Source organism: Tursiops truncatus, chromosome 10 (genome assembly GCF_011762595.2).
Source record: "Tursiops truncatus isolate mTurTru1 chromosome 10, mTurTru1.mat.Y, whole genome shotgun sequence".
In the NCBI taxonomy this organism is placed as follows: domain Eukaryota; kingdom Metazoa; phylum Chordata; class Mammalia; order Artiodactyla; family Delphinidae; genus Tursiops; species Tursiops truncatus.
In genome coordinates, this window is record NC_047043.1 from 41,823,817 (window position 1) to 41,851,356 (window position 27,540).

Genomic DNA, 27,540 nt, shown 5'->3' on the forward strand with positions numbered 1-27,540 from the left:
GATCCTAGTGGAACTTGAATTCCCCATACGTTTTCCTGGGCTTTGCTTATGCCTTTTCTCCTTTTTCCTATCCTCAAAGATATAAAATTGTCTGAATTATGCTAATTAATGAAGTAGAAACTGAGCATTCTCAAGTGTCTAGGAAAATTTTGAGTTATAGTTGGGAAGCTTGTACACAGTTTAGCATTCTAGTTGAATGGGGAAAAAACCCACCTTTTTCCTGATTGCACAGAGTATGTATCACTTCTTAGTATCTGGCTCTTGGGCTTTCCTGGAAGCATAATATCTGAGATCAGTACACTCAGAAGAGAATAATTGAATTTGGACCTATTTAGGAAAGTTCACAGCTCAGGAAAGATTGGTGAGGAAGTGGTGACAGGAAGCTGACTAGAATCAGTGATGTTTTTAGGAAGCAGGAGTACAGGAAGCCGACTAGAATCAGTGAATGTTTTTAGGAAGCAGGAGTACAAGCTGAAGCCTTGTTGTGGATAGTTGCTGTTAAGAAGGTGGTTGGAAAAAGATATCTGCTTTTCTTCCAGGTGAACAGCCCCAAGTTGGCTACCATGATAGTTTTCATTTTCTTTGGTAAGTGAATTATGCTTCCAGTTTATCTGAATTTATAACACCAATTCTTAGTGAAACAAATGCTGTCTCCTGTCTCTTAACTGTCAAGCTAACAAATGTTTATAATATAAAGTATTAATTGCAAATTTATACTTTAACAGAGCTTCTTAATTTTGCAAAAATGTACACTTACTTTTACTCATTTATAGCTCTATAGAAAATGCACAATGTGAGAATTGCACTAACAGCTCAGGTTGTTTCTTTTTTATATATAGAATAATCCAATCACTTTAAGTAATTGATCAGGATTTATAGAATTGACATCTGTACTAGGGCCTTTTAGAAATGAAACCTTCCAGTATCTATTTACAAGTTATAAGATGACAAATTTTGAATTATTATCTATTTTTCTTTGGTATTAAATTGAAATTAGATTAATTTAAACCATTCAATTTCCCTGATTTTACGTGTTAATATTTAGTAAGAGGAGGCAGTTAGTAGAGTAACACAATATGACATCAAATGCTTCTTCACATTTCAGTCAATTTTTGTAACCTAGAGATAAAGTGTGAACTTATCTCTCTTGTCTTGGGTAGTGTGAATGCATTGTAAGATGTTAGTAAAAAATAATGTATACGTAAAAGTAGACTCTATGAAGACCTACTTGCTATATGTGTTATTGGAGAAGCTATTTATATTTTAATCAGCATGCAATAGAATCTACAAATTGCATTCAGAAAAAGGGATAGTTATAATTGTAGCTGAATATTAATAATTGACTCATTAAAACAAAGTCAGTGTATTTTCTGCTTACTCTCTGCCAATAGATATTGATGAATAAAGGCACACTTGTGGGCAAGAAAACAAAGAAGGTTATTTCAAATTATGTTGGAAGTCAAAATAAATCTAGTCAAAGAAAATAAAGGCAAGAAAGAAGAAATCATTTATATATTTTCAGGTTTGGGGAGGGTTTAAGTAATCCTTATTCAAAATTTTGTTCCTTGCATTTATTGCTAATAATGTTTCCTTATTTCTATCATTTATAATAAGGAGAAATCTAGGAAACTTTAATTTTTGTAAATCAGGCAGCAATATAATGAAACACATAAAATAAATTACAAACTCATTATGGCCCCCATTGAAAAGGTAGTGATGGCCTCTTGTTTTCAACTTTCACTTCTAAATTAACCTAGACACTAGGTTGCATGAATAAGGGAAATCATACCTAACACTGTTAGGGTCAAAAGTGTGCTGTCTGATAGGTTTAATCAATATTTCCCATAGTGTGTGCTTCAGAATATTTGTTCAACATCATTTAAATAGGCTTTGCGATGCGGGAAAGTTCTGCAGCCAAAGAAATGTGAGACATAGTGAATTTTTAAAACAAAGCATTTAATAGCCTAATAAGTCTTATACATCTTTAAAGGGTGATAAAATGTGCAATATTCTCCATCTTATTTATTTTAAAATAGAACCTGTTTCTCACTTAGCATTTCAGGATGCTCCTTGAAAACTCCTGGCTTAAATACATGGCCAGAAATCATAGTCAGGAATGGATAAGATTCTGGAAAGCTGAAGTTATTTTGATTTTTCTGGGCCAAACCATTGAAGTGGTTTTCCTACTTGATTCAGTATTTCTTCTGAGTGGAAGGTGTGGAAAATCACGTAAAACAATCAAGATGATTATTCAACCTAAAATTTTAAATATGAAAGAAAATAAAACACATTTGGGAAAGATAATATGTAGAATTCATTAATGATCATTGCACTGAGATACAAGTGAGGTTTGATGATATACCCAGGAGACCATCACCTATAAGGTTCCTGAGAGAAGTATTCACAAGATAATAGTGATCAATGAAAAATGAAACTCTAGTTGCTTATAAATTGACTTTCTGACATGAAATCCCTACTTCAGGATCTTTGGCAAGCTGGATTGAAGTAAGTAACCTTGGGCCAGAATGGAAGTGGCTCTTTCTCTTTCTCTAGGCTTGTTAACCTAGAACAGGAGCTTGGCTAGGTGAGGTTATCCATGAACACATGAGAACACGGAAAGCTGATATGTCAATTTCCACTCTAGCCCTCAACCAGAAAAATGTGACCAAGTCACACGCATGGGCTTAATCTCCAAATGCAGTGACTCAGCCAGTAATACATATGATCCGATCAGTTTTCATGGATTCTCCTTAGGAGAAGAGGTTTGGAAAGAGGTAAGTTTTTTTAAAAGAAGATGTTGTGGCTTTACTTGAAGCCTATAACTCTCTGTTGTGACAAGTCGTTCATAATAACATCATCTTTTTAAAAATTCAAATAATTTGGCTCTGATTAAGACATAGCTTGAGGTCTCTTGACTATAGTTAATACACTGTCTCTAGAACTCAATTGTAATTCCCATATTTTTCTATGGATTGATTAAACAAGTGTCAGTTTGTATGCTTGCAGAATTAGTTTGAGTAATTGGTACAATATACTAAATTAACATTGCTACTTTCTTGATATTTTTAAAAACTTGCTGGAATCTTTTCTCTTCTACCCAAAATAACTTGTAAATATCTGGAAGGTGTTATATTTATTGAATATTAAGAGTTATTTATATATAACTCATCCATAAAGAACGATTCAAGTTGGTTAAGTCAACATGCATTAACTGAATATGTATGATCCATCATTGTATTGATGATAGGGATATGATCATGAATTAATGCCTGCTGAGTAAAACCCCAGAACCCAGTGGTAAAGACAAAAATAAATATACACTTTCATTATGGAGCAATAAATGCTATAGTTGGGAAATTCCCAAGATTGTAGTGAAACAGATGAGGGGTGTTGAATTCAATTTGAATGTAGGAAAACAGGTATTGAATTCAGGGAAATTTTCCCTCAAAATAGGTAGTTATTGTGTTGAGTCTTAAATGACAAAAAAAGGGTTATTCCAGAGTAAAAAGAAAAGGGGTGACATACAGTAAATGCTCAGAGGTACAAGGCAGCATGAAGCATCTGAGAAACTATAAATGTTCGAGGACCTCCAGATTGCACATGATGAAGAATAGGAGAGTCATGCTAAGAGGAACCATCCAAAGGATGAAGCAGAGAAACAGCAGGACCAGAATGATACATGAGGCAGATTAGGGGGTGTAAAGAACCTACCTGAATAAGATAGAACTGGAGGCAGACTGGCTAACTGGTGAGTTGGTCAAATATTCAAAATGAGAATCAATGAACTATACAAGAGTGGATATGGGAGAGTAAAACTGAGGATAGAAAAGGAGCCTATCATGAACCCAAGGTTCCCAGTGTGGGTGCCATGGTGAATGGTGAAATTGCTGATGAAGTAGGGTGGTCCAGCAGGGAGTGGTGATGAGCAGGACACTACTGATGTTAATATTGTCTGGAAGTGTGTCTGGAACATTTAGGTGGAGAGAACATCATCTGTAACTGGAATACTGGAAAATAACAGGATTGAATTAGATATTTGAGAATCATCAGTCTAGATATTTTAGTTAAAACCATAAATACATGGAATTGTCCACAGAAAGGGTGTAAAATGAGAATAAGAAAAGTCTGAGGATAGAACCTAAGCTTCAAATATACTTTAATAGAAAAGTAAGAGGATCCTGGGAAGAATTCTAACTGTGGTCAGAAAATATCAAATGAATAAATATCAAGAGAATTAGAAGAGGGGGTTGCCAAAAGAAAAGAGTTTCAAGAACAAAATGACAATGATAAAAGTAAGCCCAATGATAAAAGTAAGCAAGATGCCCAATGATAAAAGTAAGCAAGATGCCCAATGATAAAAGTAAGCAAGATGAAGTCTTAAAACTATTAAATTTGATGTTATGGAGATGATTGGAGCATTTTTTAAAGTAGTTTCAATGGAGCAATAGAAATAACAATAAATTATATGCTGAGAAATGAATAGGCAGTAAGAAAGAAAGAGGGCAAATACAGACTTTTTATTTAAGAATCTTATATAAGACAAACAGAGATCTATAGCTAGAGGGGAGGTTAAGATCTATTCCAGATTTGTAATAATTTTATCACATTTCAGTTTTCATAATTCTGGTCTTGATCGTTAATCACTTAGTTTTGAGGTAAATAACTGCCATATTGCTGTTGTTTTTGTTGTTCTGTTATTGTTGTTATTCAAGCTGTGGGGCTATGCTTGGACAATGAGTCCACTTCCCAAACCATTGATTGCACATATTTAAGAGAACTCTGCCTAAGTGATGCAGACGGATGTAAACATGCCTGGAGAATAATGGAAGATGCCTGCAATGTGTCAGGTAAAACATGCTCTATACTAACATAAAAAGTTTAAAACACACTCAAATAATTTCTTTTTACAGAGATAAAAATAGAATTTGTTCTTTTCTTTCACTATCCTAGGAACTAAGTTTTTTCTCTAAATACCTTACTTAAACTTGGTATTCAAGTGATTTGCCTACAATTACTTATTAGTGAATTTAGATACAAAAGACTGTTCTTAAATTACTCAAAGGCCCTAATGCATTGACACTGCAGGCAACTTTATGCAGGATTTCAGATTATTATTTTACTTATCTCACTAATGTTACAATTATACACATGCCTCTCAGAAGCATGGCAACAATTTTTCAAATAAAATGTTCTTTTGCTTATATGTTACTATGTCAGGATAACATAGGAAGATAACATTTGTCATAATCAAACACATTATTTATTTGCATGTACATAACGTGAGTTTTATATTTTTGCAACCTATACACTATTTTCCATTCCAACTGTGTCAAGAACAAGTTAAAACATATTTTTGCTTTTAACTAGTCCTACATTCCAAACATTTGAGAGGAGGCCCAATGGGTAGAGAATATGAAGATTGGAAAGTCACTGTCATTTGTTTAACAGAAAAATAAAGTACTGAATATATCAAGTAACTGAATATATATTGAATGAGAGCATTATAGTAAGACTCCATTCACTAAAAATGATAAACGTATTATTTAAGGGGACATTGCCCAATATTATTATGACATAACTTTTCAAAACACCTTATACTAACATAAGTTTTATCAACTTGTATAATGAATATGATAAAACCATAAAAACCCAATAAACTTTCTGGCATATTCAGTAAGAGAACTCCAAAGTGAAAAAATAAAAATATATTCTTTCATGACTCACTTTGCTACTCCAACCATTTCATGAAGAATAAATTCTGTACTGCTCACAACCCTTTCCTATCTGCCTGAGCTTCCTCTACCTCCCAAAAATGTAAGGTGGAGTGTGTTGGGTTAAGAGGCAACCACCCATAGTTCTAACAATGTCAACATTCACAATCTCCAACATCAGAGCTCCTGTCCAGCCACAAGATTTCAAGGAATTACATAGGATGTAGACAAGGAGCAAGATTTCCTTTTCTTCCCTGCCCTTGAAAGGAGTACATGCAATGTTCGTACGCCAAAGAGTTATAGGTCTCTAATCCAACATTCTCATTACAGTTCAGGAAAAGAATTTCAATTGCAAGTTTTCTCAAATAACATAATAATATTAAGATGAGAATAAAGGACAATGACAAAAAAAGTCTGTTATTTGTTTTGATGATGAATCTCCTTGTTACATTTTATAAGGCAATTTAAAATATCACATTCAGCGTGTTATGAATTATAACATATTTATTGATTTCAGTATACAAATAGCAAGTCATTTGCAGTGAAAGGTAAATTTACATAATTGTACCATGCATGAAGTTGAAATAGAAATATTCTCAAATACACAAATGAAATGTACTCAAGTAGTTTTATTCAGAAAACTGAATAAAAGAAAATTGTTGGGTAGATGAATATGGCCTTTTAAATTAAAGCAGAACATGAAATATTGGTAATTATGAAAGATGCACTATTCAATAATATTAAGTGCTTTCTAAGAGTCAGGACCACATTTTTTTCCATGATAAATTTAGAGCCACTTGCTTGTCTCTTATTATTATCTTGGAATGACATGTAAATAAAATGAGGTTAAGACCAAACAGCTAATACAATTGCTAAACTGACAAAATAGCTAAGATTACAGAGCATTCTGGTCACCTCGTGTAAGGGCAGCCTTGATTATTATTAAAGAGGAAAAGTTGGCATTCTAAGTGAGGACAAATCTCCTTTAAAATACAGAAAGTTTTATTCTATTTTAGAAAGTAAATATTGGTGGAGAAAACAGTAGAAATAGTTTTTGCTTGAAAAGTCAATTATATGGACATGCTGTAGCAACCTCAACTCAATAATGAATTACTAAAACTAATATGTTAAAAGCTTTGGGTAGGGGGAGGCTCTTTAAAGCTTTAATGTACCTTGGATAGGAGGCCTCAAAAATTATATTCAGATTAATATCTAGAGTGTTATATGTTTGACTGTGAAATCCAGGCAACCCCTGCCAGATGAAGGATTCATCCACCCATAATTGAAGTATCTGGTCTTTAGCAGAAAGCAATTTCCAATTTAAAAATTGTCTCTGCTCTGATGACCTCTACTGTACCATTAAGAAATTGCTTGGAAAAAAATGCATCAACAAATCAAGTAATACATTGTTATATGAAACATTTACTGTCATTGAAAAGTACAATGTCAAAATGAACCACATCTATGTAATTTGATGAACTCTTGTTTTTTCTGGTTACTTGATTAATTCTTCATGTAATTTAAGGTTCTGTGAGCTGTAGATCTCAGTAAGTGCATGACATATTTCTGTAATTGCTAACCACAATTTTCAAGTTTCATTCTATTATAATTCATTAGTATTATAGATTCACTCATTCAATACATATATTTGTGAGGCTCACTATGGCTTTGCACAAGACTTAAATGATAGAAGATAAATAAGGTACCATTTCTGTTGGTAAAGAATACAGGGTCTCCTGAGGAAGACCAAAGTATAACCACTTACCCAGAATTATGCTTGCCTTTGGATAGGAGTACTTGATTATTTAATATGCATTTATTTATTGTCTACTCAAAGTGCCAGCCTGATGGTGAAATAGTGGTAATCAAGCTTGTTGGCATGTGTCCTGAGCTTACAGAAAGATTTTCCAACAGATACGTGGGATCCAATAGCCCTAATGTAATCAATTTCCATATCCTCAGTGTCCCTATGTACGTTCTCCGAAAAGTGGTCAGCTTGGGAATGCACCTGTTTTCACAGAGTTCTCACCTCTTCTTTCAGAATCCTCCTTCCCCCACTTTATAAGAGAAAGGTTTACCTCTCATCTATCTTGAATGGTTTCATTGTCCAACCCCTCCAATCATTACTGGACAGTTTTCTGTTCCATAATTTTGCCTTTACCAGAATTTTATATAAATGGAATTATATAACATGTAGCCTTTTGAGCCAGTGTTCTTTTCTTTAAAATAATATATTTGCAATTCATCAAAAAATTGTTCCCTTTTTTGATGAGTAGTATTCCATTGTATGGTTATTCCATAAATTGGTTATCCATTCACCACTGAAAGTCATTTACATTGTTTCCAGATTTTTAGAGATTATAAAGCTGCTATAAATAGTCACATATAAGATTTGTATGAATATAAGTTATTTCTCTTTGGTAAAAAAGTATTGGGTCATATAGTAAAGTGTATGTTTAACTTTATAAGGAGATTTAATACTGTATTTCAGATATGAAGTCACCATAAATGTATGAAAGTTCCAGTTGCTCCACATTCTCAGAAGCACTCACGTTTTTTTTTTGCCACTCCAAAACATATTTAATGGTATCATACTATAGTTTTAATTTGCACTTAAATAATAATAATGTTGATCATATTTTCATGTGCTTATGTGTCACCTCTATATATTATTTGGTAAAGTCTCTCTCCAAAATTATGTAGTTTAGGTTCTATATTTAGGTCTATGATGCATTTTGAGTTAATTTTTTATATGGTGCAAGCTATGGGTCAGATATGTTATTTTGCCATATGAATATCTAATTGTCCCACCACATTTGCTGAAGATATTTTCAATTTCACTTTTCTCAAAAGATCGCTAGGCTGTATATTGCTGGCTCTACTTCCAATTACCTATATTTCTATACTTTTGCTAATATCCCACAGTCTTATTTATTGTAATTTCATGGGATATCTTGAAATAAAGTAGTGTAATTCCTTTAATTTTTTGCTTTTAAATAGTTGATTCAGCTTGTCTCCTTCTTTGTTATCCCATATAAATTTTACAATCAGCTTGTCAATGTCTACAGAAAAATCCTGCTGGTATTTTGATTTGGCTTACCTCAAAACTATAGACCAATTTGGATAGCACTGACATATTTACTATGTGAGTTTTCAAATCCATGAACGTGGTATATCTCTCCATGTATTTAGGACTTCTTTGATTTCTTTTATCAATATTTTGTACCTCTGAATATAACAGTTCTTACATTTTGTTAAGATTTACAGATATGCTTCACTTTTTTGATGCTGTTGTAAAGGGCACTTCATTTTACATTTTAATTTTCAACTGATCATAGCTAGTATACAGAAATACAATTGACATTTTATATGGACATTTTATAGTTCTAGGGGTTTTTGTTTGTTTTGTTTTTTGTAGAATCTATAGGATTTTCTATATAGATAGCCTTGTTATCTACGAATAGAGAATAAAGAGAGTTTTATTTTTCACTTTCCAATCTGTAAACCTTTATTTCTTATTCTTGCTCTATTGTTCTGAGTAGAACTTCCAGTATAATATTAAATAGGATTGTTTGGTGTGGCCATTTTTTGCCTTTTTACCTATCTTAGGAGGGATGTATTCGGCTTTGCACAATAAAGAATGGCTTTTGCAGTAGGCTCTTTGCAGGTTCCCTTTATCAGGCTGAGGAAATTCCTTTCTATTTCTAGTTTGCTTAGATAATTTTTATCACGAATGGATAAGTAGATGTTAAATTTTGCAAATGCTTTTTCTGCCTCTATTGAAATGATCATATGTTTACTTCTTTAGTGGTACTTGGTAAATTTTATTGTTGATTTTTGAATGTCGGATACAGCCCTTCATTCTGAGGCTACATCCTGCTCAGTCATGATGTATTATTGTATTATTCTTTTTATATATTGTTGGATTAAATTTTCTAATATTTTGTTGAGGGTCTTAAATCTATGGTCACGATGCATATTGGCATGTTATTCTCTCTTCTTAGAAAGTATTTGTCTGATTTTGTTGTCTGGGTAATACTGTCTTCAAAGTGAGTTAGGAAGTATTTTCTTCTCCTCTAAATTCTAGAATAATATAAAAAGAATTGGCGTTATTTTTTCCTTAAGTGTTTAATTCAATTTACCAATGAAGATGTCTGTGCTGTTCTTCACTGGAAGGTTTTTAAATGTTCAGTGTGTTTGTTTCAAGACTGTTCTATTTCTTCTTTTGTAGTTTGTCTTTCAATGAATTTGAAAGACATTTGTTGGATTTATGTTGAATTTTTACTTTTAGAGTTTCCATTTTACCCTTTCTTTTAGTTTCTATCACTCTGCTAAGTTGTTCCTAATATTCCCAAGTTGTCCTTTAAAAGTCTGACGAAGTTCAGGTGATGTCCTCAGTTTTGTTCAAGTACTGGATATTTGTGCCCTTCTTTCTGTCTCTTTCTGTGTCTGTTTCTCTGTATTTATCTCTCTGTCTCTGTCTTTTTTCTTTCAGTCTTTCTCTCTCAATTTTGCTCAACATTATTTCTTTTGCATTTGATTTGACTTGAAATTGATCCTCACTTTTTAGTTTCTTAAGATGAAGTCTTATCAGCGATGTAAGCATCTCATTACATGAATTTCCTTCCAAGTGCTATTTTAGTCACATCTAGTAATTTTAATATCTTGTGTTTTCATTTTTATTTATTTCAAAATATTTTCTTATTTCCCTTCCGACTTTTTTTTTTTTTTTTTTTTGCTGTACGCGGGTCTCTCACTGTTGTGGCCTCTCCCATTGCGGAACACAGGCTCTGGATGCACAGGCTCAGCGGCCATGGCTCACAGGCCTAGGCACTCCGTGGCATGTGGGATCTTCCCAGACCGGGGCACGAACCCGTGTCCCCTGCATCGGCAGGCAGACTCTCAACCACAGTGCCACCAGGGAAGCCCCTGACTTTCTTTCTGATTCAAGGTTTATTCATAATATTATTGTTTAATTTCCAAATATTTGAGGATTTCTTAGATATCTTTGTTAATCATCTAATTCCAATAACCAATTAGAGAACATATTTTGTATGGTCTCAATTCTTAATGAAAATGATAACGGCTAAATATCACCTATACAATGCGATACACGTGAGGTGATACACGTGAGATTATACACACACAATTACACACTTAAAGTTATACAAGAAGAAATAATGGAGACTTAGAAGGCTTCATAGAAGAAATAACAGACTTGGGCTTTTTAGGGTGAACTGGGCTCAATAAGGAGATGAAATAAAATGGGTGTTCTAGACAGAGGAAGTAGAATGGAGCAGAAGACATTGGAGAGCAACACGTTCTTGGTAAAGCTGGATTATAGAACAGAGGAGTCTTAGGAGATACTGGAAAGAAACCAGATGTTAATAAGAAGGAGGAACTTATTAAACTTACATATCTTTCTAAGGAGATTAGACTTCAAACTGTTTTGAGGAACTACTAATGCATTTTAAACAGAAGACTACAGAATCAGTATTTTGAAGGATATCGTTTGTTGGCAGTGGTGTAAAGGATGGAATGGAGGCAGGGAAGGATGCAGGCCAGGGATATCAGTTAAAAAGCCATCAAAAGAGTTTGGGAGAGAGATGACTCATGCCTAAACTACCACACTGGTGCTGAGGACTGTAAGGATAAGAGATATTTAAGAAATATTTATAAATTACAATCAATAGTAATTGGTTTCCGTTGGATATGAGGAGTATGGAATGTTGTTAAATGTGTGGTAGAAGCTGCTGGCTTGGGACAAGGGTATTGTTGTACACGGAGACAGGACTGGGGACAGAAGTGGTGAGTTATATTTGGAGAGTTTGCATTGGGAGGGCACACTATGGCACATTCATGTTAGAAATGTTAATATTTTGTTTTACATTTCACATGATGAGTATATAGTTTAAAAAAAGCAATGATGGAGTGGACCTCATCTGGCTGGCATTTGGAAACATGGGTCTCACACTGAGGAGAGTATCCTAAAATGGACATACAGATTTGGGAGTCAATGGTTTGTAAGAAACAGGTACAAGAATGCAGGAGGATAAGACTGGCCAGGAAAAGATATGACGTGAGAATATAAGTATTTTGATAACAACGTTTTCAATCTAGTTGATGAAACCACAAGGAAGTTTTTAAAGACAGGAAAAACAAAAACTACAGGAAGAATTTTGAAGCCAGTGAAAGAGAGAAAGACACAGAGGAAATAATTGACAATTATAAATGCAGAGAAGTCAAATAGGATAGAGACTAAAATGACATTAATTAGCTAATGAGTAGGTCTTTACTAGTTTTAGGTTGAAGTAGGCTGAAACGAAAGTGTATAGAAATACTAAAAATATTTATTGACTTTTGTTTCAAGATAGTAGAACTAGTTCATTTATATCTCAATGGCCATTTCTATCAGACCAAGATGCTGGCAAAATATAGTTACCAGCCACAGGTACATACAAATTTAGAGCAGTTAAACTGAAATCAGTTCACATTTAAACCATTTTTTTCCATACTAAATACTTGTTAAATGCTATTCTGTTGTAATGTTGATAAGCCAGGAATATAGAAACCCTGTACAGAGGACCTGAATGATCTCACAAATGCACTTCATGATGGACCTGGCCTGATCATGGTGTTTACCCAGAGCATCAGCTGCTTGCTTATAATTTAGCTCAGAGTGGAAAAGGAAATGATAATTGAAATCTTATTATTTCATCCTATTTCAACTGTAGCATCCTCCACCAGCTCTTTGGTCATCACTCCAACAAGATACAATGTCTCTCTCTCTCTTTCTCTCTCTCTCTCTCTCTCTCTCTCCCCCTTGCATTCCCAAAACATTTCTCAACATATAACAGATGTGTACTTTTCTATTCTTTATTATAGATTGTAAACTTCTTGAGCAAGTCAGCTTTGACATTTCTTCCTTTTTTTTTGCTTAATATGATAAATTTTCAACATACTGCCTGACACGTAGTAACTGATCAATAAATATATCATTTATTTTTAATTTTAAACACATTTTGAGCATCTAAATTATATATTCATTCATAAGATATTTATTATTCAGTTAATATGTGTAGATATCATATAAATGCTGGAGGATGGAAATAAAGATATGTTAAGACAGTCCCTGCTCTTGGTTAGCTAAAAACATAGCAGAGTAAAATTGGCATTTAGCCAGATTATTTCATTTAGCCTTGATTATTAAATATAAATATATATATATAAATACTCATACATATATATGTACTGTAAAAGAGATTGACATTTAGACAGATTTACAGTTTATTTCAAAATATATAATTACCAATATAATAGAACTAATTATATGAGGATGGCATTAATTCACATACATCCCATCCACACACGTCTTGCATAGGCTGGCCAAAAGGGGTAGGAGAGATGTTCTCTGTTCCAGTAGAGAAGCCTGATTTAAATAATTATAGCAATCCATGTGAGCTGTTGTTTGATAAATGTACAAAACTTTATCACAGTGTGTGTCTCCAAACCCATGCAGTACAGAGGCTATACTCTGAACAGTGCTTCTAAGAATGCCCTGGCAGTTTTTAAGTAAACATTTTCATATCATGAAATAGATTATACTATCTTTATCTTGCATGACGCATTTGTAAAAACTAAGGTATAAGAAAGTTCATTTAATAAACAAAAGAGAACAACCCTTTTTTTTTTTAAAAGAAGAATACCCCAGGGGAAAAAGTTACTTTGGTAAGAATGGTAGGGTCAAGGAAGTTTTCATTGTGGAGATCCACATGAAGGACCTCAGAGGAAGATGAGACATTTTAGAATTAGACAGTATACTTCTGAAAGCTTAGGTTAAGCAAGTAAGGATTCTTATATTGAGGTTGTTTTCCTTATCTTTTTTCTATAAAGTTTATATAATTACGTGCTTATTGGAACTCTCTAGTAGAACATGCATTCTCTATGAGGATATAACCCCCAAGGGGTGAAAATTGGTTCTTAGGGATGAGCAAAAAACCTCTCACTTATATATAAAGCATAGATATACATACAGTCCCTAAACAGATGCATACAAGATGCAAAGATGCAACAGATGCAAACAGATGCAAACAGATATATATCTGTGAATTAAAATTTCACGAGGGGTAAGGGAATTAGGAAAAAACTGTCTAAAAATGCTTCTTAAAGGGGAAATAATGAAAAACTGTGGAGAAACACTTTAGTATAGGTAAATTTCTAGGATAAAATGGAAATTCACAAAATTTTATACAAGAGAAATAATGGATTATAAGTATTTTAAGTTACACATGATTTCTACCAATCATCATCAAAATGTAATGAAAAGATGAAATAAATGAGGATAAAATATTAAATGAAATTGAGCATTACCATTATGTTTAGTTACATAACCTATAAATAATCAATATTTTTCTTTCAATTTTTTAAGAAAATCAAGATCATTTGTAATGGCTCTCTTGCAATATATTTTTTCAATGGTTTTTGAAAGACAATAGATATTGGTATATTTATAAAAGATATGTCTATACACTTTTTAGAAAACATTAAAAGGTCATAATATTTAATATTTAGTCATTTTTTATTTATAGAAGAATCAGCACTGTCCTCATATTTGGCTGCACAATCCAACATCACACAATGGCTCCATCAGAAAGATACGTCATTAACGATTGACAGAAAGAGCTACTGCGTCGTGGCAGCACGTATCTGCCAGGAATCTGAACATTGTGCTCTTTTGTATGAAAATTTTAAGAAAGCCTGTGGGAGGGAATCAGAGCAATGCAAAACCCTTGATGGAAGCTACCTGTGTGCAGCATTAAGAGAAAGTCTGAAAGAAACAATCTTGTGGAATTGTCAATGCAATGACCCTTCAGAAGTAAAATGCATTGAAATTTGGAAAAGCTTGTTTGAGGACATTTGTATACAGGATGCTCAGATGAATCCAGTTCCAGCCTTCAGTGAAGACAATGAAGATGAATTCAACTTAGACATTGTTTCAGGTCAGTATTCAAGGGAGGAATTTGGGAACCTTAAGTATAATCACAAATATGAGTTGACTAAAGACTTTGCTCTGCCATTTCTGCCTGTGTTTCTCTTAGACAATGAAAATTAAAAAACGTAATACTATGACTATGTCTAAAAGGGGTTATGAAGAAAGACATAAATGCTAAAAGGTTTTAGAATAATGTGAATTTTATTCATTCATTTAGTCATTCATTGAACAAATACTTATGAGACATGGACAATGTGCTAAGTCTTAAGTCTGGTGCAGCAGGATCAAAACAACAACAACAAAACTGTCCTTCATTTAAGAAGCTTCCTATTTTTTAGGGGATTTAAAAAATTAAATAAATAGATAATGTAGTAAGGGATGATGATTTATTTACTTAATAGATATTTCTTTGAGTGCCTACCATGTCCTAGGCTATGTTCTAAGACCTGGGGAAAAAGCAGTAAAAAAAAAGTGAACAAAAATCACAAAAACCATTGCTCTCTAGGGCTTTATATTCTCAGTTGAGGAGTGTCTTGGTGAGTTTCCCTGGAAACAGACTCTGAGACAGAGGTTTGCATACAGAGTAGTACTGGGCTGAGGGCTCAGGAACAAAATCTAGAAGTGAGAAAAACAGGATTAGGTGGAGGGAGAAATTGAAAGGCAAGACAATGACTACAACAAACAGTTGATTCCACAAGATGTTTGGCTCTGTAATGGCCTTTTAGAGATGTCATCCATTGAGACATGGGAGCTGCTCCTTTGAGCCCTTCTCATGGACTAGCCCTTAGATAGGAGCTGTCCCGTAGAAAAGTCTGCACCCTTGGATGTGGAAACTTCCTTTGGATGAGGCAATGCTGGAAAAGGACCAGCAGATGGGGAAATGAATACTGGGATCACCAAAAGGGGGGTCTTAGTAGTAGGCTGTAACATCCATTAAGAAGAAATTAATAGGATGAAAGATTTGAAGATGTATATTTTAAACAGTATGAGTGCTACCAAAGGGGAAACATGGGGGGTGGGGAGCAATAAATTAGGATCTTGGGATTAACATACACACAGTACTATATATAAAATAGATAACCAACAAGGACCTATTGTATAGCACCTGGAATTCTACTCAATATTCTGTAATGGCCTATATGGGAAAAGAATCTGGAAAAGAATGAGTATATGTATAACTGAATCACTTTGCTGTGCAGCAGAAACTAACACAACATTTTAAATCAACTATACTCCAATAAAATTTAAAAAAATAAAATAAAATAAATAAACAGTATGAGTGCTAAGGAGAAAAATAATACAGGTAGGGGAAAAAAGAAGTCTGAGTTGTTGGTTTGTAATTTTAATAGGATGGCCAGAAAGTTGATCTGAAGAAATTAATGTTTGAGTAAAGATGGAAAGAGGCAAGGGAATGAGTCATGTGGGTATTTAGGGAAAGAACACTTCAGGCAGCAGAAACACAAGCTCAAGGTGAGCTAGGGATAGTCTGGAAGGTTGAGGAAGAGCAAAGAAGACACTAGAGGTAGAGTCGAGAGAGCAGGGGGAGAGATGCAGGAGATGAGGTCAGAAATAAAACAGGGGCAGGATCATGAAAGGCTTTGTAGGTCATTTCAAAACTTTTGGCTCATATTCTGAGTGTTACAGGAAACCACTGAAGGATTTGAGCCAAGGAAGTGTCATGGTCTGATCTACATCTTTAACAGGATAATTCTGTTTTTTGTGTTGACAACTAACTGAAGAGAAATAAGGCCCAAGTAGGAAGACCAGTTAGGAAGCTTTTGTAATTATGGGTGATGGACCAGTGTGGACAGCTGTCAGATTCTCGATATGTTTTGGTGTGAATGGATCATATGGGGATGCAAGGGGGAAAAAGGAATCAACATTGACTCCAAGGTTTTTGTCCTGAGTAATTAGAAGGATGTGGTTGCCATTATTTTCATTGACTAACATGGGAACAACTACAAAAGATGAAGCTTTGGTGCGGACAGAGGAGAGGTCAGGAGTCAGTTCGGGACATGGTAAGTGAGAAATATTTGTTGGATATCTAAGTGAAGAGATCAAGTAGACAGTTCTAGGTATGGAATTGATATCTAAATTCATTGCATGACACATAGAAGTGAGATCTGTACTGTAGGTATAAAATGGGGGTCATTCACTGATGGATCGCAAATGAGACCATGTCACTAAATGAGGTCAACAGAGAAATGCATGGTGTCTTGGACGAGAGTGGTAGCAGGGTGAAAAGATATCAGAGTCTGCATATATTTTGATATTAATGGATCAAGAAGTGGGAACAGTGTACATTTTGTAATGTGTATGATCTTATAACGCAGATGGAGATCTGGTGGGTACATGTTTCTCTGTGTTCCCATGACATACTGCCCTTTAGCTCCTTTTCAGCAATTAAGCTACTGTTTAAAATATTCTCCGGAAAATGTGTATATACCTATGTATGCACCATATATTAGGATTTAATGTGGATTAGGATTAGGATTTAATGTGAATTAGGATTTAATGTGCAGATAATTTATTATAATGCATTACTCATATTATATAAAATAGCATGGGTCCATAATAGAATTTGTTTCACCATGGTACCATGTTTTTTTTGTTTTTGTAATAATTACTCATATTGTGAGTGTATTAGTCTGCTTAGGCTGCCCTAGTTAAATACCAGAGGTTGGGTGACTTGAACAATAAAAATTAATTTTCTCATCATTCTGGAGGATGGAAGCTCCAGACCAAAGTCCAGCAGTGTGATTTTCTGGTGAGAGCTGTCTTCCTGGCTTCTAGATTTCCTGGCTCCTTGCCATGTACTCACTGGACATTTCCATGGGGTGTGTGTATGTGAAGAGGAAAGAGTGAAGAAACACACTAAGGTCTCTTCTTAAGAGGACACAAATCCTACCAGATCAGGGCCCCACTCTTAGGACCTCATTTAATCTTAATTACTTCCCTAGAGACACCATCTCCCAATACAGCCACACCAGGAGTTAGGGCTTCAACATATAAATTTTTGAAGGAGACAAAATTTAGTTCATAACAGTAAGTGAACTCAGTTTCTTGAATATGTTTTAGTCAGTGGCACAGCCATACCCAACAGTTCCAAAGCAGAGCTATTAACCTATCATAGAAGATCTAGCCTAGACTTTTGTATGTTACAAAAGCTGTAGAACTCTCTGAAATTTGCTTATTGGTATTTCATTCAATATGGAATAGTAGCACAGAAGAAGGAACATCCCAGAAACATAGGAGAGTGTGTTTCAGAAGAGACAGTGATTCTTGAGCTGAGAATTAACCAGTAGAAAAATGAAAAAACATGTATAATGAGAACAGATGGAACAAGGAGTCTGGAAAGGCTGTGACACACCGGGAGGTAAAAAGAATTTCCTTATGATTGTACCATCATATATGTGCAGTAGATGGGCAGGCAGGGAGTTTGGACAGACAGCTCAAGTCAGGACAAATTGAAACATGAAGAGACACTTATGCCATAACAGAAGTCAGTACCTTAATAGCCAATGGCAAAAATTGAATTTTTATTTTAAAATGTGATAATTCTATTCTATCTCTTTATTCATATGTCTATTATTGCTCCATCTATTTTATTTTGATTTTGTTTGTGTGTCTCTATTTCCCAATAGGTTTGACAATAGGGACTGCCGATTTGTCTTCAATATGGCACCTGGTATATAGTAGGGGCTCAACCAATGCTTCTTTTCTTTTCTTTTTTTATAAAATTGATCTTTGAAAGAAAGAACAATTAAATGAGATTTTTAAGCATCATTATTTTAATTGAAGTATAGCCAATCTCTGCTGTACAGCAAAGTGATTCAGTTACACACAAATATACATTCTTTTTTTAAAATATTCTTTCCCAATATGGTTTATCACAGGATACTGAATATAGTTCCCTGTGCTATACAGTAGGACCTTGTTGCTTATCCATTCTAAATGTAACAGTTTGCATCTACCAACCACAAACTCCTGCTCCATCCCTCTCCCTCCCCTCTGGTGATCTAGTGGTTAGGATTCAGCTCTCTCAACCAATGCTTCTCGAATGAAATGTTTTAGCATTAGATGGTCACCAAGTTCACTTCCATCAATGAGAGTCTTCAATTCTGTACTTACAATTCCTAAAAACTCTGGGAGGCTAAGACAGAGGTGGAAATAGTCTTTAAATTGCTTTTCAATCTAATTAAGACCTTACTGGGAAGAGTTTTTTGGTTCAGACAATATTCCTTCTGTTCTTTCTCTCCAGACAGACTCTTTGTTTACTTCTGAGCACATGGCCTAGTCATTAGCATTTGTTTAAATCTTCCAGTAACTGGATACTCAGAGCAGGGCTGTTTAACTGACTTGAATGATATTTCAGGGGTTTATTTTTCTTCATCTGTACCTCACTAATTTTGTGTATCAAGGGTTAAATAAGGGTTACATGAGCTTATATGTACTTTTGCTTGATTATTCACTCATAAAGGTAGTCCACATTCTCCTATTAAATTTAGAATATTGTTCACTAACAAAATAGTCTCTTTGTTTTCCTTCTAGATAACATGAAAGAGGATAATAAGTTCAAGTGGAATCTAACTACTCTTTCCTATCATGGTAATGTTTATAAACTGTTATTTTGATCTGCATTGTAAATACTGGACAATATAATTTAAAATGTAGTTACTAGGTTTCTTAAAGATATGCCATTACAAAATAAATTGTGTGGATATTTTTATCATTCTAATACTACGAAGTGCAACAAAATCAAATCAACTATACTCCAGTAAAATTTTAAATAAATAAATAAATATAATTTTTAAAAAACAAAAAAAGGCAACAAAATCATTGCATTTCTTTCACTCATGTGACATCTGTTTTGCCTATCCATCGTTTATTCATAGTTACGCTGAAGAATACTTTACAATTAAAACCAAAGACTAGGTCTTAATTAAATTTCATAGATATTTTGATCATGTAAATTAAATTGAGGTCTTTTTGTGTATATGGATGTGTTGGGGGTGGGGCATTCACACATACCTGTGTTTTCCAGAATGTGAACATTTTTATATGTTGGACTAGCCACAGCCTTTAGTCAAGATTTCCCCCCCAAATAAAAAGTGCAACAGAACAAGAACATTTTGATTCAAGCCACTGAATGCACCATTAGCTATATAGCTGAAATGCAATTTCTGAAGATTTACTGTTTACATTTGAGAAACCTGGACTCAAGAATATTTTTCTGCAGCTCAGTTTTGGCCCTACACACTTCCCATCACTTTTGGATCACAATACGTAGCCAGTGTAGATGAAGGACGATTCAAATAGTCCACTATTCAGGTCCCAGTAAGTTCATACTAACTCTAAGGGGAAAAAAAAAAGGAATGTTTGCCAAAAATAACATATGGGTACATCATTGTATTTTGCTCATGGACTTCTCACAGTGTTTTGCAGATTCTGCATGTACAGCTTTTTGTTTACTTTTCCACGACCTGGGCATATCATTGCTTTTAGGAATCAGAGGGATCAGGTCCTGTTTGGAAGTGGCGGAGGAGTGTGTGGCGGATGTGCTCTGTAACACACAGTTGGCCCTTTACCTGAAAGCTTGCTCAGCAAATGGAAACCTGTGTGATGTGAAACACTGCCAAGCAGCCATCCAGTTCTTCTACCAAAATATGCCTTTTAACACTGCCCAGATGTTGGCTTTTTGTGACTGTGCTCCTTCTGATGTACCTTGTCAGCAGTCCAGAGAAGCTCTTCACAGCAAGCCATGTGCAGTGAACAGAGTTCCAGCCCCAACTTGCCTCGATATAATTCACAGCTGCCAAAATGATGAATTATGCAGGTGAGTAAAAACACACATACCTTACTTTCTGATTTTGGCACCTTATTTGTTACAGTCTAGTCCCAACACTTGATCTCATTACATTAGCTAGAGTTCCCACCATCATTCAACATGATGTAAATAAAGCCAGACAATTCATAGTTTTGAATCCATAGTACATGTGTAGTATCCTTTTCGAAATTCAAATGCAGAATATGTTTTTGGAATAAAAGAAATTCAGTTTGTCAGGATTGGGTAGTCATGAAATAGCATTATTAAAATTTCATATTCAAGTGAGACTCATGAATTGCTTAATAGACCTGTCTTGTGTGTCAGTTTTATTATTGTTTTTGGGGGGTGTGATTATATAAGGCTGTTAAATGTCATAGAATTTTGACGAGGTGACTCTTTAAACTTCAAAATAAATATTTTGTGTCTTAGGCTGGAGATGAGGAAAGAGCTAGAGTTTGGATTTCCCCAACACACGTGTGCCATGGTGTCAGGAATGCACCCTTTTTCTCTTCCCAACCTCTCATCCTTAATTCTCGAGGTGATGATGTTAGTCATGTATTTGTTTATTCAAAAAATAATTACCAGGGGCTAATTGGTGGCGCAGTGGTTAAGAGTCCGCCTGCTGATGCAGGGGACACGGGTTCGTGCCCCGGTCCAGGAAGATCCCACATGCCGCGGAGCAGCTGGGCCCGTGAGCCATGGCCGCTGGGCCTGCACATCGGGAGCCTGTGCTCCGCAACGGGAGGGGCCACAACGGTGAGAGGCCCGCGTATCGCAAAAAAAAAAAAAAAAACCAGGCACTTACTACTATTTTAGGCATCAGGGTACAAGATACAAAAATGCCTGCCCTGTGGAGCACACACACACACACACACACACACACACACACACACACACACACACACGTGCAATAAGGGGAAATGTGAATGGGCAGAAAGAGTGAAAGAATTGCAATACAAATGGGGTGGCCCCAGTAGAGACATTTTATCAGAGTCGAATAAGTGAGAAAATGAGCTTGTCTCAGTAAATATCGGAAAGAAGAGATACCAAAAAAAGGACGAGCCAGTGCTGAGGAAGAAATGTGTGTGGCATGATCTCAGGCAAGGAGGGTAGAGTGCACAAGGGAAAGAGGAATAGAGAATGGATTTACTCAGAGAAATAAGAGCGGTACTGGGAGATTTTGAGCAGAGGTGTGAATGATGTGCTCACTTGTTAAAATATCCACTCTGGCTGCTAGTTGAGACTAGACTTTACCTTTGCAGGTAACTCCTCCTGGAAACCATAAATTGAAACCAACAACTTGGCTTTCTCTTCTCCTCACTGTGGTCTTCGTTAACACATTTCCTTATATATTCAAGGTGAATTGATCTTTTGTGTGGTAAGAAAGCCACAGTTAAGTGAGCCTCTTTGGACATGAGTCAGAAGATGGAGGAAAGAAAGAGGATACTGAATAAACTTGATGAATCAAAACTACCTGTAACATTGATATTATCACATTAAAGGAGCTTTATTTAACAACCAGCATTAATTGGGATGAAGCTTCTGCTTCTTCTTGGGATAATTATCCCAAGAAATTCATATTAATTTGTTTGCCCAGTACCTTCTATTAGGGACTATTTTATTTAATTGTATTTAAATGAATAAAACTCCATATATACAAATTCCTTTAAAGGTCAAAATAAACATTTAGTGTGGAGAAGTGGCTAGGTGTGATAGCTCAGGGCAAGATTTGTCACATTTGTCACCTTGCTTGAACCACTGGCAAATGAGATTTAATGACATCACTTCCTGAATGGGCTGATTCTTGGTGAACTGCTTTCCTTCCGCCTTTTAACTATCCTCACACCTTTACTGTCAGGCATTCCAACTGGCAAAGTAGCTGCAGATCTTGTAAACATTTGTCAAAAAAAGAGAACTGCTTCCCTATAACACATATTCTGTAAGATAAAGGGTAAAGATCTCAGCAGAGTGCTAAACCATTGACTTTTTTTTTTTTTTGCTTCAACTTAGATAGAATGTCAAAGTTCTTAAGAAAGCTTTATTTGCGGATCTTTTCCTGCAAATGTTTATCAGTTATTTTAAGTTTTACTAGTTATTTCTCTTGAATGAATAATAAAATAAAAATATTTTTTACAATGAAATTAAAAAATTTCAAACTCATTTATATCTCAAAAATCCTTATTCAGTGTATTATTGTATTTCATTGATTCAAAGATGCAAAATTTTTGCACATTTTAATATCCCTAACATGTTTGGAATGCGTCTTAAGCTCAGTGACCAAAAACAAAAAGTATTAAATTAAAACAATAACAACTGCCAACAAGTGATTTTCGTTGTAATAAAATAATGGTATCTCCTATAATCAATGAAATGTGGTAAAAACATTTGATTGCATTATTTTTCTCATATCACAAATAAAATATTACTGTCTATCATCTATCTTCACTAGCAGTGAAACCAAATAACATTTTACCCAGCCAGAGGACACTTTTTTTTTTAAAGTAATCCCTGTAAAAATGCCAGATGTCTCCATGGACGGTACCAAGCTTTACCTGATTCCACTGCCAGGGCCCCGGATATTCTACATCATTATCTTTGAGTTATTAGTATTCAATTTTCTCAGGATGATATATCTGAGTTTCCCTATCAAATACCATATTTTAATGTCGAGTGATGGGATCCACTGCTACAATCCTTGAGAAGCCCTGTGATGGATTCTGAAACACAAACTCTTGCATGAACCTCACTTTGGCATCAACACATCCTCAGACTGACTGATAGAGTTGGTGATTTTCCTCCACAAGGACGCCTGGGTTTCACAACCTCTCCAAAGTGCTTGGTGCAGGGTCTGGAACACGATATGCTCTCAAAAGACTTCATCTCATTTCCCTCTACTTTTGAGTATCTGTACTTACTTAATTTTTATAATGTTTTAATATACAGAGATATGTCTCTTCTTATGTAATTCCTGTTTTTTATGTATTAATTCAGGGAGTAAGGATTGTGGGTCTTTTTCTTTTCACCATGTGCAAATAGTCTCTGAATGAACACTTTATAGAGGTGATGGAAATATTATACAATATTAGTTGTCAAGATGAAAAGACAAATTCTATCACTTTCTCAAGCAGATTTTGCCTTAGGGAGATTTCCAGTATTTATATTAAATTATCCTTAATGTAATTCAGATGGAAAAAAAATCTCCAAAGAAAAACAACTTCTTCAGTGAGAATGTTAAGACTTTATCATGGATCTTTCCTGCAGAAGCCCTTATACATGGGGCAAAGCAGAGCAATTGGATTTGAAAATACAACTTCTGTCCCTGTGCCCGCTTACTCTTTTCATGATTGGTCTTGAAACTCCTCTGTTTATTTGAAAAGGCCAAAGAAGATGACATAAAGAACTATTTTTTTCAATTAATTTGCCCAATACAGATACACACTGGGAGGTGAGATTATATTTTGCCAATTATAAATGTTTAGGAATTTACAGGAAATTACAATACATTGTTTTTCCATATGTATGAACTCCAGAAAGTAGTGAAAAAAAGTAATTGCTTACAAGAAATTTTACCTACTTTTTAAAAGCAAAACTCCACAATAGACATATTTAAGTGACAAGGAATATTCACAAAGTATTACTATATATTAGGTCACAAAGGCAAATGTAATACATTCTGTGTGTAGAAATTACACAGACCATATTCTCTTACATTTTACAATATAGCCAGAAACTTATAGCAAAACTAAAAACAAAATAATCAACTCTATTTTAAAACTTACTCTTTTAAATACTTAATGGTTCAAGTAATAAACCAGAATAAAAAGTTTCAGTATATTGAGAAAATAAGGATAATGAAACAGCTACACAGCAAAACATTTCAAACATAAAACAAAATTTCTATAATATAAAATATTTTGCCGTATTTAATTTTTTCAAATAATTTAGATAGTAAGTATACCAAAGTACTTTTTATAATATTTTAATTTTTAATTAAATACCCTTCAGTTCATCATTTTTGCAAAATTTCACAACTACTTTTTTGAATGAAATAACTTTTATGAGGAGATAAATCATGCAACTTAATTTGTAAAACATATATTTAAGAAAGACTAAATGGCACCTGTCAACCTCATAGATGACAACCAATACTGCCAATGCTTACATCTAGATGACATCTTATATATAAAACCCTTAATTGCATTAAAGGAACATATTTGTTCTTCTGGATTCAGAATTATATGCTCAAAAACTTTTTAGTATTTTATTAAATATAAATTCTAATATATTAATTAATTTTTACCACTGTATTTAAAAGCTGATTCTTTTAAGATGACTTAAAATACAAGATTATTGAAAATAATGTGATTTATGGATTTAAGCAGAGTAACATCATGAAAGCAAATAAGCGCAGGACAAATGACATGTACTCAGAGGGTTTTCATGCATGTTTGATGGTGACATATTCAAGACAGTGAAAAAAATAATTATACATGATAAATAGGAAGATTAATATTCTTGGTTCCACTAAGTAGATTTTCTTACTGTGAAAGTTCCAAATATGAAATTATTGTACACTATCCAGATTTTATTCAATGCTAATACAGCAAGAATGATATATGTAGTCAGAAAAGTTATGAATGGATATGGTTCTAATGGATTATCTCGACCATTAAATAAACTCATGTTTTGCTTTAAATTAGCTCATGCTGCCAGAGAACCTCAGAGCATTTTGTTAACTCTAATTAGTCTGCCTAGAAATATTGAGAAAGAATACAGTACCTCCCATCCTGTGGGAAAACTCTCTGGAAAAGTCAAGAGACTTTTCTGAAATCACTTGGTGGGAGTCAATGGCCAAATGCTAGTCTCAAAACCACATTCTGCTTCAGAAATTATTGCTAATAAATCTTGCAAGGAGTTCTTACTACAAATCATCGCCCAGTGAAATAAAATTAGTAATGAAGAAAGAGTCATCCAGGGAATCCTAAACTTAACCTCTGTCTTTCAACACAAAAGGAAAATAATTCACAAGTTTTCTTCTGCACTCTCTGTTGCGATGTTTAAATGTACAAACTTAGTTTTCAACTATGTTTATAAGCATCTAGAAGGTATTTTGCTTTATGTCAGTCTTTCGTTAGGTGAGGCAACACTACATGTTAGTGTGAAATAATATTATTCAGAGACTAATTCCATTTCCTGACTCTTTCTAGGAGGCGCTATAGAACATTCCAGGCAAAGTGCTGGCAGCATGTGATAAGAAAGTGCCATGAGGATGAGACCTGCATCAGTACCTTAAGCAAGCAAGACCTCACTTGCTCCGGAAGTAATGACTGCAAAGCAGCTTACATTGGTACCCTTGGGACAGTCCTTCAAATGCAGTGCACCTGTAGGACCATTACCCAAAGTGAAGAATCCTTGTGCAAGATTTTCCAGCATATGCTTCATAGAAAATCATGTTTCAGTAAGTTACCCAATTATATATATATACATATATATATACACACACACATATATAATATATTTCTTGTTTTTGTCTATACAGCACAAAGTAGTAATCCAGCATAGAAAATTTGGTCACAAAGTCAACTCTATGTTTCTAATTTTAAAATTTATTTTCTGATTATGCTTTGCACATTTGCTATTTTACTCTTTTATCTGCAAGTGATACATGTTGTTAATTTATATGATTGATCACTCCTAGGTGTCACATTGATTTCAATATCAAGAGCCTAAAAGGTTTATCCTACCAGATAACGGAATGTAACAGGTATCTATTGCAAGTAACAAACCAACCCAAATCTTGGTGGCTTGAAATAATTATTTATTTCTTCACAATTCTTCTCACTGGGCTTGGCTCAGTTGGGTGGTTCTTCTGATGGTCTTGTTTGGGGTCTCTCATGAAGGTACAATCGTCTGGTGGTGAGACCAAGGCCAGTCTGTTCAGGTGTTGTTTAACAAGGACTGTTGGCTGGGATGGCGTGGTTCTTTTCCACATGACCTCTGCAGCAGTAGACCCTGGATCTTTCATGGTGATGGCAGCATCCCTAGCAGCTAATCCCCAGTGAACAAGTACTTGTCAAGCATCTGCTTCTGCTATATTTGCTAGTGCCCCACTGGACAAAGCAAGTCACATGGCCAAGCTCACAGTCACGGTGAGAAGGATGTGTATATCCAAAGCTGGATTCATCGGGGGTAGTTAACAATCTACTATATGGCTGTCCCAACCTAAGTAAAACATATTTACCCTTGGATTTAGTTATCTCCCCTTGGTCTTTAATATGTCTGCTAATCTACCTGTATGAGGGAATGGAAAACACATTTTCTAAAGTTATTATGTACAGTATTTTAGGGATAAGAAAACAGATTTAGGAATTTAAATAATTTGTCTACAGTCTCAAAGGGAACAAGTGGTTGAGAGAGATTTGGCTATAAGTCTTCTAGAAAAAAGCCTAACAATGTGATCACACACTAATTCAAGACCTCTCCATCATCTACCTTCAAGGTTAATCCATGCAACTATGTGAGTCCCAAAACATCCCCGGCTCATAAGACCCTAGGTGTAACCAAACCACAAGCACCATTTCCAGGAAGGAATAACAGACATTTACCATTTCATTGCAAAAAATCTTTATATTTATACAAATTTTGACAGATACTTATCTGTATATATCTAACTATAAACAGATACACACATTTTTAAAATTTTGTTCTATTTTTCTTTAAAGATACTAAAGCGATACACATTAGCCAATATGATCAAAATTGTGATTTGTTATGTATTAGGTAATAAACATACAACTCAGAGTGTATGGTTTGATTCCAACAGGGCTCTCTTTGGAATTTCTATAATTAGCACTACAGACATATTTCAATTGAAATCATGACACAAAGAGGAAAATCGCATGATATATGTTGAGTCATATTTTCTAAATAATCTTCCTCTTTGATTAATACTAAGTGGCTAATTCTGTTGGAACTAAAGGTATTTATAATGAATGGCTCATAACATTACA

The 27,540-nt window shown here is 34.5% G+C and overlaps 1 protein-coding gene across 1 annotated transcript in view; it reads left to right on the plus strand.

Annotated features, from left to right (window-relative positions):
* The first annotated feature begins 463 nt into the window (after positions 1-463).
* The window catches only part of GFRAL (GDNF family receptor alpha like), a 61,527-nt gene continuing 34,450 nt past the window's right edge, over positions 464-27,540 (plus strand). Inside the window, 6 exon segments of the mRNA XM_073810871.1 lie at positions 464-585; positions 4,713-4,847; positions 14,300-14,710; positions 19,255-19,311; positions 20,209-20,539; positions 25,738-25,988. Of these exon segments, the coding sequence (XP_073666972.1) occupies positions 564-585; positions 4,713-4,847; positions 14,300-14,710; positions 19,255-19,311; positions 20,209-20,539; positions 25,738-25,988 (1,207 nt within the window). The 5' untranslated portion in view covers positions 464-563.